This window comes from Olea europaea, unplaced genomic scaffold (assembly GCF_002742605.1).
Source record: "Olea europaea var. sylvestris unplaced genomic scaffold, O_europaea_v1 scaffold722, whole genome shotgun sequence".
In the NCBI taxonomy this organism is placed as follows: Eukaryota; Viridiplantae; Streptophyta; class Magnoliopsida; order Lamiales; family Oleaceae; genus Olea; species Olea europaea.
The window spans coordinates 459,988-474,698 of NW_019265623.1; the positions used below are offsets into that span (position 1 = coordinate 459,988).

General features: G+C 34.1%; 1 protein-coding gene across 6 annotated transcripts in view; it reads left to right on the forward strand.

The window, feature by feature from the left end:
* LOC111390859 overlaps positions 1-14,711 on the forward strand; it is a 20,424-nt gene that overhangs the window by 3,371 nt on the left and 2,342 nt on the right. For 2 of the 6 annotated variants that reach the window (XR_002701990.1, XR_002701989.1), the window contains 2 exons: positions 11,040-11,599; positions 11,911-14,146. Coding sequence is in view for 4 of the 6 variants with exons in the window: in XM_023015989.1 (XP_022871757.1) it covers positions 10,604-11,356 (753 nt within the window). In the remaining 2 variants the exon portion in view is untranslated. Of the gene's footprint in view, positions 1-4,964; positions 11,600-11,910; positions 14,147-14,711 lie in introns of those variants that run through there. The other 4 variants (XM_023015991.1, XM_023015989.1, XM_023015988.1 and 1 more) reach the window with 4 other exon arrangements.

Here is a 14,711-nt window from a genome sequence, read left to right on the forward strand (position 1 = left end):
CTCAAATGAAGGCAAATATGACATTTGGACATGCTGCTTTGCATCAATGTTCTAAAAGGCGTAATGCGTGGAAGCCAAGCTCTGGACAGGCGAGTCACAGGCGTAAAAAGGTGTTTTCTTATATTAATATTATTTTAATTTTTAATCAATCGAAAAATCGTTTAATAATTAAAAATATTACCTGCCTAACATCTAAAACAAATTTATAGGAAATTCATACATTTTTCCAAAGTTTTCGATAAAAAGATAAGTTCTAAATGTAAATATCAAATAGTAAATAAATAGGAATTTTTGGGAGATTTTTTTTGTTCAAGATTTCAAGCGACTATTTTGAATTTAGAACCGACGAAGTGAAGAAATTAACATTTAAGTTTTAACTTTAAAAATAAAAAATTCAAAATTCAAAATTCAAAAAAAAGTCAATTATGTGCGCCTAGATGCATATAACCGTGCCTAGGCGCGCATTAGTGGTCAATGATTGCTGTTGATTACTAAATAAGGCGTCAAACCACTTGGCTTGGCATTTCCGTAAGTGGCTTTGCATTTCTGCTGCGCCTTTTAGAAAAGTGCTTTGCATTTAAGGACAAACATGATTTCATGTGGGCCCAGCTGAGATGACAGGAAATCGATTCTGGATTTTCCAAAAGTACGCCTACTTATTACATCTATCACAATCCAATGACAAAATAAAAGAGAGTTCAAAGGGGGGAAAAATCATAATTATAAGCAACAATACGATTGAGTGAAAATCAGACTATGATTTAAATATATTGATGATAAAATAAGTTGGTGATTGAGTGAATGTGGATGTTAAATATTTGGAAGACAGGAGATAATTTTGACAATTTGAAGTTAAAACTTATTAAAAATGAAGAAAAAGTATTTTTGAGGTTCAGGAGTTGAACCCTGATAGTGAAATTTAGAATTTTTTTTTTTTTTTTTAATAGAGAAACTGGGAAAATGTGCATAATTATCTAATTATTGAAATTAAATGGTAGAGGAATTGGATACTTCTAATAAGTTCTCTAGTTATTGTCACAAGCTGGATTTTAATCTGCGATTGATCATGAGGGCTTGAGTCAAGTTGTTCCGATCTTGCACTCCTTATATTATCCAGTCTGCCATCCTCTTTGGGCTCTCCAAATTTTGAAATCACCATTTTCATCTTTGAGAACCCAAATTATTCCAGTTTTTACTGTATGGCACCAACTGCTTCGTTGATTAGGTGGATCACTTTATCAACCCTACAACTCCCCATGGTTGAATGGTTTCTCAAGTGATGTGTACATGTTGAATATTTCTTGTCTCTCTCCTACCCTCAAAAACAATTCAAGCTTCTCATGTCAATTTAGGATCAAACCATAGCTAAGAATGGTCAACTCAATATAACTGAAATGTCTTAATCTTCTTCCATGTCAACACAATGAAATCAGTTGAGAACACCAGTTTTCCCACTTTAATGACTATGTCTCAAGAGGGAATTCGGGAACGGGACTAAATAAAATTTCAAGTCGAGCTAATATATAAAAAAATTACACACAAGGAGAATTAACTAAAATCGTACCTATTAACAACACTACTCAAAAATAAGATTGTCTGGTTTTAAATTGACAAATCAAGTGTTAATACAAATTTATTAATTAATACATTATTAATATGAAAACCATTTTAACATAAAATCTCTTACTACTTTCCCTTAACTTATCACATAAAAAGCCTCAGAAATTAACTTGGCTCTGGTGACAAAAAAAGGGTTACTTCGGCGATCGTTGCAGAAAAGCCTACTTACGAGGCCAGCCCCTACGAACAAATCTATCGACCAATTGCCTCCTACTCCTTGGGATGTTTTGTCCCTAAATTGGAGTAATGGGTCGGGTTCTTGTGATGGATTCTCAGTCAAATCATCAGCCTCCTCCAAACAAGAAAACCAGAAGATGTCATTTTTAAAGATCTACTTGATTTTGCGAAAGCCAAGTCGTCATCACCTAAAACTAATATGCCATTATAAGTAGGGCTGCATACAAAAATTGCGAAACCGCAAATCGAATCGAAACCATTGAGTTGAAATTGCTGGTTTGGGTCCACGTGGACCCGTGGTTTTTTCCCTCAAATCGAACCAAACCGTTTCAAAATGGTTTGGTTTAAGTTTTGATTTTAAAAAATCGCACAAAATCGAATCGAACCATTTTAAAATTTTTAATTAAAACAGTTTTCACTTTTCTCAGAAAAATACTAATTTAGCAATACAAATTACAACCAGTTCAATCTATTGAACTAACAATCGAAAGTAAATTAGGTTTATCATTATTGGCCTATAGTTTAATGAGATCACAACGTGTCCTCGCCTTATATCTAAACTAAACTAAAATTACTCCAAAACCATATGAGAAAAAAAAAAAAAAAAACACATTTTCAACAATCCAAATCATAATTCAACAAAGCTATGTTAGCAAATTACGTCCAAAATTTCAAAAACCCTAATATAAACTCTCATTTCCCTAACATTTGACGCTTGTTCGTCACTGTTGAACGAATTGCCAGACAGCTTTGCTTGTTAGTCTGCTAATTTTTACGTGAATCGCCTCTTTTTCTCCTCTTACAGTAAGTCTCAAATTCTCATTCAAGTCATTTTTTAGTTGTTTCTTTTATTTGTTGTTTTTGAATTTATTATACACTTGTGATTTGTAGTTTGGATAGGAAAATGACTATTTGTGTGTCTAGAAGGTTAATGAACTTGTTTGTGGTTTGGAAAAAATGAAGGATGGAGCGTATTGATTGTATGAAAATGTTAAAAGTTCCCTAACTTTTACTACTACTTTCTACTTATATAAAATAGTTAGAGAATAAAATTCGTCAATTCCTAATAAGTCGAAATTCTATCGGTCTTTGTACGTTGAAACATATCCCGTTCAATCTTTATTTAATATCTCACTAGCAAGACGAAAGGAGTTTTAACCAAATTATATAGCAGAATGTAACTCTACCGTTACCAATCGCTATATGACTATATGACTGTCAAACAAGAAATGGTAAATAAAAAAAATGTATTTGTTCTATTAATATCTTTTAGCAACCAACTTAGAATATAATTTATTCAGGGATTTCATGGTAAATATGAATGTAACCAACTTGGAAATATTACTTACTTGACTCAAGAATCTTTACCCTTTGTCATTGAGAAATAAATATATTTACAATTGTTGATTGCCAATTAAATAATGTTGAAGGAATATTGCTTAATCCCCTGAAGAATATTTACCTATTGTCGTTGAGAAATGGATATATGTACTGTTGTTGACTTTTCATTCTCATTTTAAGGAAAATTCTCCACTTTTGCTATATATTTATTGTAGGATGCAGGAAAATCCAGAACGCCAAAAGTTTCTCCAAATCTTTTTGCAGATAGATTAAGTGCTGTACCTGATGAACATTTGCACCACATTTTATCATATGTACAAAGTTCGTCTTGGCTACTTGTGGTAATTCTCAGAGATTGCTAAATGTTTTTGGTTCTATGCCTAACATCATTCTAGATGATTCCTTATTTAGGACAAGTAGATACAAGGATTTTGAGATTTTACCACGGTGGCCTTAGACAAATAACGCTCCGAACTAAAATTCGTCGATTTCAACTCAAATGTATTTTGACTTCAGCAATAGTGGAGTCCAAACAATGGTGCATGTTGCAATATGGAGAAATGCAAAAGAAATTGATATTTGCACGGGAACCCTTGCAATTTGCACGCGTACCATTGTTTGGATTCCACTATTGCTGAAATCAAAAATACATTTGAGTTGAAATCAATAAATTTTAGTTCGGAGCATTATTTGCCTAAGGCCAACCGTGGTAAAATCTAACTCAAAATCCTTGTAGCTACTTGTCCTAAATAAGGAATAATCTAGAATGATGTTAGGCATGGAATGAAAAACATTTAGCAATCTCCGAGAATTAACACAAGTAGCCATGACGAACTTTGTATCTACATATGATAAAATGCGGTGCAAAAGTTCATTAGGTACAGTACTTAGTCTGTTTACAAAAAGATTTGGGGAAATTTCTAGCGTTTTGGATTTTCTTGCATCCGACAGTAAATATATCAGGGTTAGGGTTAGAATGACTAAAATTTCTGGCGTTCTAGATTTTCTTGCATCCTACAGTAAATATATAGCAAAAGCTAGTGGAGAATTTTTCTTAAAATGGGAATGAATGGTTAACAATAATACATATATCCATTGCTCAACGAGAGTAGGTATTCTTCAGGCGATTAAGTAATATTCCTTCAAAATTATTCAATTAGTAGTCAACAATTGTACATATATCCATTTCTCAAAAGGTAAAGTTTCTTGAAGTGATATTTTTTCGAAACAATTCAATTGGCATAATCTTTGGCAGTTGGCATAAATCCATAATGATAAGGTTAATTTAACTTATAATTTTTCGAGAAAACAAAAATCTCACAATAGAATGGTGGCGGTTGAGCCGGAGGCAGTGGTTAAGGAGAGTGAGAACGGAGAGGTAGAATTGCATTGCCCCTTCTGATGATGAAGGAAGTGGTGTTCGTGTTTGAAAAACAAAATGTTGATATAATAAGAAAAAAAGGGTTTTCTTGTTTGGCTAGTTTAGTGAGCAAGCGGGGAAAAAATTGAAAATCAAATTAAAAAAATTGGAGTTTTACCTATTTCAATTTTGTTGGATTTTTTTAGTTTTGTAATTTTGTTAATTGGTACTTTTAATCACATCTATTAAAATCTACGACTTTTATATTTTTTATCCGCACATTTTATAAGCCTCTTGTTTGAGCTCCATTTTAATTGAGTATTTTTTTTTTTTTGAAAAAATATATTCTGAAATAGTGATCTTTTAAGAATGTATGGTTAAAAAAGAATAAAAAGTTTTGAGTTTACGTGTAATATTATTTTATTAGAGAATGTGTACTATGTAGTTAAAAAGAAGAAAGAGAAAAATGTATTTTAGAAATAATGGAGGCCAAACAGGGGGTAAATCTCAACATTTTTTTTGTTAAATCAGGCTAAATATTAAAAGAGTTTATTATATCAAAAATTATACTTAACCAAACACAAAAATATCACCAACAAGGAGTAATCTATAGGGTCTAACACGCACTTGTTTGTGCCTTAAATCCACTTCTTTTGGCCCATTGGAACACGAGGTCTATCTCTTCCTCTAGACACACAAGGTTACAATAAAGGCATTAATTTTGATCCAACTTAGCAAGTAGTCTACTCCATTTTATCAAGTTTCCAGTCCAATGCACGACTTAAGGACTCGTCGAGCAATTGTCACATTACATGGGAAGGCTGAGGAAGTTGTAAGTGAAAAGAACTAGAAGGTGAATCGTCTTCCAGACTTATGTCACTTAGAATAGAATCCTCCGCCTCAGTCCTCCTTCAACCATCATCCACTAATAACATATCAACTAACTCGTAAGCTTCGTCAACAATGACAGCATACAACATCCACATGCTACAAATATTATTTTCAATCATAATTATGTTGGGTTTATTAATTTGTTACGTGGGCTTACATATATAATTAACTGTGTATAAGGTTATCTTAAAGTTAAGCTTAATTAAAGTGATTTAATAAAGAATTAAATTGTTCGGTGTAGGGCATTCAAATAAGGTGTGGACACATTCTTTATGTCATCACATCAACACAATAATACAAGAGGAAACATATTGAAGAAGATCCAAAACCTACAATCAAACCCACAATCAAGAATTAAGATGATCAATAACCAATATTCAAGATCCGGAATTAAGATGCAGTATTAAAGAAATATTCCCAATGAATTAAGGTATGTTCCACACTTTATAATTCTCGTGATGACTTGACTGGAGGATCTTGACAATAAAGTAATTATATTTTCTAGTTTTGAGATTTGATGTTTCAACGAGTGGTATTAGAGCCAACTCCATGTTAAACCATTGAGATTAAAGGAAGATTTTAGGGTTAAATTCATACTTTGGTTTTACAAAACGTTGGGTTGTGAATTTCAAATCCTAGGTATCAAAATTTTGGAATTTTTGGGATTTTTCAGTATTGCTACAGCGTCGTAGCATTGCGACGCCATGTTAGGGCGTCACGAGCTGCGTTCAGTTAAGTTGGCAACGCCCTATTGCCGCTGGGTATTGCAGCGCCCTAATTCTATCCCCATTATTTTTTTTCTTTCGGACACAGAAGAGAAAAATAAAAATAAAATATAAAGGTATCATCAATTTCAAATCTTAGTACTTAATATTTATTTCAGATTACTAATTTCTTAAAATAGATTAGTTGAAGTAACATATTATCAAAGTAACCTCTCTTGTCTAAATTAATTTATTTAGAATATTAGGAGGGTTGTGTGTATGTTATTCATTCGAATATTCACCGGTCCAAATAAAAGGTCAATATTTGGCTGAACTATTTGCACACGTGGTAATAAATGTGACAATTGTAATGTTTTTCATTATGTTAACAATGAGTTAGTCCAAAGATAAACTTGATCTTTGATCAGATTTATTGTCAATATTTGATTACTATACTAAGACTACAACTTACTAGATATTTTCGTCCGAAGATTAAATTTCAATGCTGTGCTAGATCTCTTGTGATGGGACGCACCATTATTTGAAATTATCGATTGTCCAATATGGATTCCATGTGAACATGTTAATTAGGTTTAAGTTTTCTATTAAGTTAATCCATCAACTTCTACAATTTCTGCCAACATCATTTCAATTCTTGTGCTTGAATCAAAATTTAAGGACTGGAATGAGAACGTTTTCATTGTTCTTAGCGGCATGGATCTAGACCTTGCTTTAAGGATTGAACAATCCACTGCTCTTACGGATAAAATTTTCACTAATAAAAAGGGACTCAAATAAGTGGAATCATTTAAACCGCATGGATCTTGTGATCATAAAACATGGAGTTCCACTAACATTCAGGGGCCTAAGGTAACTAATGCCAAGGGATTTCTTAAAGAAATTGAAAAAAAGCTTTCCAAAAAGCAATAGGGCTGAAATTAGCTCGCTTCTGGCGAACTTGGCTTCGTTAAAGAATAAGGTTGAATAAAACATAAATGAGTAGTACATTATGGATGTCTCGTCTTGCTTTAAGATTAAAGGCATTAAAGTTTAAGTTGTTTGATGACTTTCTCGTGCATTTGATTTTGATTTCTCTTCTTGCACAACTCGATTAATTTAAGGTCAGTTACAGTTGCCAAAAAGGGAATGGACTCCCTATGAGCTCATTTCACATTGTGTGAGAGAAGAAAAATGTTTAAAGTAAGAGAGAACTGGAAATACTTACTTGGTTAGTACCTCTAATAACAAGTTAAAGAAAAAGGAAACTGCATTTGGTTCAGTTCAAAAGAAGCAGCAAAAGCTGAAAAGAATTAAGCAAGAGAGCCAACTGGCGGCAAGTTCTTGTATATAAAAAAATGCAAGCAATTGTCTTGACTCAATCAATGATCTGATTTACCAAAATCATTGGGAAAAAGTATTTATTTTTAAAATAATTACAGGGTGGACGGGGACTATAAATATCCAGCCTCTGCTGCATGCAAAAGCGCAAGCCTCTCCTACAGAGTCTATTCTTCACCACATTAATTTCCTCCATTATTAAGCTTTTGATTTCATTTTTTAAGCGAAAATATGGAAATCTAAAAAAAAATAAATTAAAAGGTTTTCAAGCTGCCGGGGAGTCTCTTTTGAGATTAAACCACATTCTGATCCATTTGCCCTCCCAACTTCGGCCATAATGGAAGCTTTTCTAAACTGGTTCCTTAATTGGAAACAGTCAGATTGATCTTTTGCTTAATTCAATTATTGCGGATGCCAGTTCTTTATTTGGTTATGTAACCTATATTTGCTTAATACATTTGCCTCTTATAAAGAACATTACATGTGAATTCACATGGTATTAAACATAAATTAATTGATGAGAATTTCACTTCATTATGGAACAAGCTATTAGGTCACATATCTCAAAATAAAATAGAATGGCTTATGATCCCCCTGATTTTACAAACCTTAATGTTTGTGTTAATTACATTAATGAGAAACAAATAAATATAAGGAGATTAGGTGTCAATAGAACTTCAGACGTCTTAGAACTAATTCATGTGGATATCTATGGGACATTCCTTTCGGCTTCTTAGAATGGTCAATGGTCATTTATTACGTTCATAGACGATTTTTCTCATTATGACTATATCTCATTCAAAAGGAATCTCAATAACTAGACAAGTTCAAGCTTTATAAAATAATTTAGGTTAGATCTTACCATAGTGGTTAATACTATGACGGATTAGGAGAACAACGTCCAGAGCCTTTTCCTAAATTCCTAAAGGAATGTGTAATCATCTCACAGTACAGCAAAATCTCTCTTTCTAAAGATTGCAACTTAAGTTCTCTATAAAATTCCAAATAAAGCAACTATTAAACCCCTTATGAACTTTGGATGGGCAAGAAGCCTAATTTGAAGCACTTGTACATTTAGGGTTGTTCGGTTAAGGCAAGGCCTTGTAGGCCATAAAAAAAAACAAGCTGGACTCCAAAATTGTCAGTTACTACTTTATTGGATAATTTGAAAGGTCAAGGGGTTACAAATTTTAAGATCCACTATCAGGTCAATTTTCAAAATAGAAAATGTCCAATTTTTTTACGATGCCGAGTTTACGGAAGGAGATAAGGTTATAAGGTTAAGGATTTTATCTTGGAAGAAGAATATGTACATATTTCTTCTATTACAATTGACAATGATTAGGACCAGGGACATTCTTGCTCCAGATCTAGTTTCACTCCAACTAAAGTTTATAGTTGATCCCGTTAAAGAATAAGGTAGGGCCATTTGGAATTAGGGATATTTAGATTTCATTGCATGTAATTTTCATGCAATACATCCATACTTGATCTATGTTGATTGTGTTGATATACATGACCATTAAGGGTTTAGTTATGATATTTGTAACAAAGACCGCTTTGATCCTATATTAATATAATCAATGGATGAGACTGTTCAGAGATGCTTTTGGCTATGATAGCAAAAGTTTTGATGTCATAATGTTATACACTTAGCAGGTAACATATGTGGCTCAAGTGGGAGATTGTTGGGTTTATTAATTTAGCTGGAAGATCCTGGCAATAAAGTAATTAGGTTTTCTAGTTTTGAGATTTAAAGTTTCATAAAATTCTAACAGATTAATGATAAAACAAAATAAAAATGACTCAAAGATAAGTATAAACGCAATCGTGCCATTTTTGCCTACTTTTGAAAATGAAAGTAGAAATTTGACACTAATTTCATCACCAATGAGACTTAGTTTGTCAAAAAAGAGGATGTCAAAGATGATATAATGCTGAGAAAAATAGGCTTTAAAATAAATATAACCATACTCCAACTATGGTTTTCCAACTATTAAGACTGGATAGTTTGCCCCTCCAACTCTAATAACTAGCTATTTCGATCCTCCAACTATTTGTACCCACCATTTTAGTCCTCACATTAGCACTTAAAACCATATTTGTGCCTCCATCACTAGTCAACTCCACTTTGTTCCCCCAACTACGGTTTGTACCATATTGATCATTCTTCTATCAGGAATAGGTTTAGTTCTCAAAGTATCAGTCCAATTAGGTCTTATAACTAATATTTTTCATCATTTTGGTGATTAGGTTATTCTTATGCGAGGGTCCCTTTTGCTCTCTTACTCTTCCCCAGCTCTTATTCCTTAGCTGGCTTCGTTCAGCTGACCTTTCACTTGGGGTTTTGCTCCTGGCTGGCCTAACCAAGGCTGTCAATTTGATCCAGCAATTTACAAATTTCAATTCTGATCTCCAACTATTTGTCAGCATCAATTTTGTCCTTTAGCTATCTGTCAAAACGAACTTAGTCCCTCAATTATGCCCTTCTTGAATTTTCCCTCAAACTATTATTTAGCACCACTTTAGTCCTCAAACTATCATCAGCGTCAATTTTTCTCCCTCTATCACTAAGCGACACTGTGGTTCTTCAGCTGTCCATTCCCTTCACTTCTGTACTCCATGTTCGTTTCAAACGAGTTTGGTCCCCCAACCTCAATTCGATCAAGGTATATATTAGATCATATAATTGATTCTGTTAATTTGAGTGAGTGAGTGATAAGCTGTCATAGTTGGTAGTTAATGTTGAACTGTCATGTAACTAATTCTAAACACCAGTCAGTCGATTTATATTGTTTGGATTGTAACACATGATACATGTTTTCATGAAATGAATTTCTTCTCTACGGTTGTTCTCTCCAGATTCTACTCTAATCTTCAAACCTTGATATCAGTATTCTCTTCCATTTATTCTCTTCAAACATTAATATGGTATCAGAGCAGGTTGCTTGATCTGCTGTAAGTAGTCTCAAGAAAATTCAAAACTGTTCAAACGTAGGGTGCCACTTTCTTTTCCTTTTCTTTCTCTTGGATATTGAACTGAGATCATCTTCAAGTAAATCCACCTTATATGAAACTTCGAATCCATATTACCTTCATCATTCTGATAGCCCAGGATTGGTACTAGTTTCGCAGCCTCACCGGAGAAAATTATACCTCCTGGAGTAGAGTGATGCTGATCGCATTGTCCATGAAAAACAAGCTTGGATTTGAGGATGGATCAATTGAAAAGCCTGAAGGTACTGATTCGGATGTCCTCAGCTCTTGGACTAGAAATAACAATGTAGATATTTTTTGGATATTGAATTCTGTTTCTAAGGAAATTTCTGCTAGTATTATATATGTTGAGTCCGCACATGAATTATGGCTTGATCTTAAAGAAAGTTTCCAACTGAAATATAAACCTAGGATCTTCCAGCTAAAGCATGAATTGATGAGTTTAGCTCAAGATCAAAATTCTGTTAGCATATACTTTACAAAACTGAAAACTACATGGGAAGAATTAAGCAATTATAGGCCTGTATGTTCTTGTAGCAAATGCACTTGTGGTGGTGTTAAGAATCCTAGTTCTTATTATCAGATTGAGTGCGTAATGTCTTTTCTTATAGGACTAAATGATTCTTATTCACAAGTTCGAGGACAATTACTTTTCATGGATCCATTACCGTCTACAAATAAAGCCTTTGCTCTAATCTCGCCAGAAGAAGATCAGAGGAAGATCACTAGCCAAGTTGGTTGTACTTCAGATCCTGTTGGAAGTATGACGTTTACTGTTAAATCATATAATGCTAAACGCCCTGGAATTCCTAATTCTGGAACTATAGCAATGGTAGTAATCGAAATGATTCAACAATGGAGGTTACAAAGGATAGAAGAAAGAGGGACCTTTTTGTACCCATTGCAACTTCCATGGCCATACGGTTGATAGATGCTATGAGATTCATGGCTACCCACCTGGTTACAAAGTAAGAGACAGAGATAACTCAGCCTATACCAGCAACAACATTGCAATTAATCAGGTGTCAAATCAGAATGAACAACAAAGTGAAATGGGGAGCTTTGTCCAAAATCTCAATTCCAACCAATACCAACATCTCATGTCTATGCTGTCAAATTATTTGGCCTCCTGTCAAAACTACTGATGATTTTACTACTACTTATATGGCAGGTATTTGAATCTCAATTGCATTTGAGTTCTATCTTTTCATTTACTCAATATTGGATAGTTGATTCCGGTGCTATAAGGCATATATGTTCAACTGCTGATGCTTTCGATTCTATGAAACCTTCTTAAAATTCCAAGGTCACCTTACCAAATCATACTCAAATCCCAGTGAACTACTCTGGTGACATTAGACTGAGCTCTATGCTTGTCCTCAAGGATTTTTTATAAGTTCCTCGATTCAAGTTTAACCTGATATCTATAAGTGCACTCACTTGTGGATCAAATCTCACGATCAACTTTCTTCCTGATTGCAGCAGTATCCAAGAACACAACACCGAGAAGATGATTGGCAAGGGTGATAAGTTTGAAGATCTCTATGTTCTGGATAAAAAAAACAATCTGAATTTTTTCTCTACAACATATGTAAATACCGTTTCAGCTCATATATGGCATAGAAGGCTTGTCTATCTTCTGACGTTTAGATACTTTGAAACACCATTTGCATTGTGATGTATCTAGATTGAATAAAGCTGATCTTTGTTACATTTGTCCCCTTGCAAAAGAAAGATGATTATCTTTTGATTCTCACAATCATATGTCTCAATTTCCATTTGACTTGGCGCATTGTGATGTATCTAGATTGAATAAAGCTGACCTTATCATGTTCCTTCTCATGCTGGCCACGGATTTTTCTTAACCTTGGTGGATGATTGTACTCGGTTTACATGGATTTGTCTGTTAAAGCAAAAATCTGATGTTGATACTGTTATTCTAAAGTTCTTTAACATGATATCTACACAGTTTAATACCAAAATCAACGTGTTCAGATCTGATAATGCACCGAGCTGACCTTTGCTGAATTCTTCAATAATAGAGGCGTCTTACATCAATTTTCATGTGTTGAGAGGCCACAATAAAACTCCGCTGTAGAAAGGAAATATCAACATCTCTTCAATGTTGTACGATCACTATACTTTCAATCCAGAGTTCCAATTCAATTTTGGAGTAAGTTTGTCCTTACTGCAGCCTACCGTATCAATAAAATACCCTCTCCTTTGCTCAAACACAGTACTCCTTATGAAGTCCTACACAAACGCTCAACAGACTATTCTCACTTCAAGGTGTTTGGGTGTCTGTCGTTTGCATCGACACTCTTTGTTCATAGAACCAAATTCCAACGAAGATCTAGAGTTTGTGTGTTTCTTAGTTATCCACGAGGTATGAAAGGTTATAGATTATATGATACTGCATCAAAACAGATCTTCGTATTCAGAGATGTCCTATTCCATGACGGAATCTTTCCATTTTATTCTGTTGTTTCCTCAGACGAGTTAATTGACCCTTTCCCTGATCTTGTCTTGCCAATTCCTTTACTTGAAAAGTCTCCCATCCCTCAGTTTCTACCTTCCAATCATCATAGCACACATAATGATATTCCAGCTGCTTCCCATAATGATAATTTTGAAACTTCAGATGCAGATCCACAACATTCCAATTCTTTTCTAGATAAAACTGCCCTAAGAAGGTCTACTAGAACATCAAAGCCTCCTTCCTATCTAAGAGAATTTCATTGCAATCTTTTGCACCAGAAATATTCGAATAATGAAACTCCTCCATGCACCAGTGCATATCCTATATCTAAATACTTGTCCTATAATTCCTCATCTCATACTCACATAAACTTCGTCCTAAATGTTTCATCCCAATTTGAACCTTGACATTATCATCAAGCCGTGAAATTTCCACAATGGAGGGTTGCCGTGACAGCTGAATTGGATGCTATGGGATCGAATAAAACTTGGTCAGTCACTTCATTGCCCAGCGGGAAACATTCTATTGGTTGTAGATGGATTTACAAAATCAAATACAAATCAAATGGTACCATTGAAAGATACAAAGCACGCTTAGTTGCCAAAGGACATACACAACAAGAAGGATGCAAAGAGACTTTTTACATGTAGCAAAACTAGTTAAAGTTTTGTTAGCACTTGCTTCAAGTCACAAATGGCATTTGTTATAACTTGATGTGACAATGCCTTCCTTAATGGAGATTTATTTGAAGAAGTATATATGGATCTTCTACTTGGTTATGATGTGCAAAGGAAATTCACACACACGGGGAGAAATTGGTTTGTAAACTTCACAAATCAATATATGGTCTCAAGCAAGCTTTTGAGACAATGGTACTCCAAGTTTTCTCAGCACTTATTCAATTTGGCTTTGTTCAATCTAAGGTAGATTACTCTTTATTCACCAAAGGATCTGGTGCTTCATTTGTTGCTTTATTAGTCTACGTGGATGATGGAATAGTCACTGGTCCAAACAGTCAGGTGATATAATCTTTAAAGGGTTTTCTCCACACACAATTTAAACTCAAGGATTTGGGGCCTCTGAAGTACTTCCTTGGTCTTGAAATTGCACAATCAGCCAAAGGCCAATTATTATCTCAGAGGCATTATACTCTCCAGCTTCTTGAAGACATGAGATATCTAGCTTGCAAGCCCATATCTGTCCCTATGGATCCTAAAGTCTATTCTAATGCACGTGAAGGTAAAATTCTATATGACATTTCTCAATATAGACAACTAGTTGGACGCCTTCTTTATCTTACTTTATCCCAACCAGACATCACTTTTGCTGTCCACAAAATCAGCCAATTTTTGGCTAAACCTCATAGACCTCACTTTAAAGCTACGCATCATCTCCTAAATTATCTTAAATCCAATCCTGGACAGGGTTTGTTCTTTTCCTCCTCATCCTCTCTCCAGTTAGAGGCCTTTTCAGATTCTGATTGGGGCTCATGTCCAGACACCAGGAAATCTATGATTGGTTTCTGCATATTCTTAGGTAACTCCCCAGTATCATGGAAAATAAAAAGCAGACCATTTCTCGTTCCTCAGCAGAAGTGGTATACAGAGACTTAGGGGGTGTTCTCTTTGTGTTTCAATTTTGTGTTTTGAGTTTTGAATTCATTTTGAGTTTTGTGTTTTGAGTGTTTGTTTTGAAATTGTTGAAAATGCGTTCTTTTTGTTAGTTTCTCAAAACAAAAAACAAAAAAAAAAAATTTTTTAAAATTTTGAGAATCACCACAACACCACCTCAAAACACCAAAAAA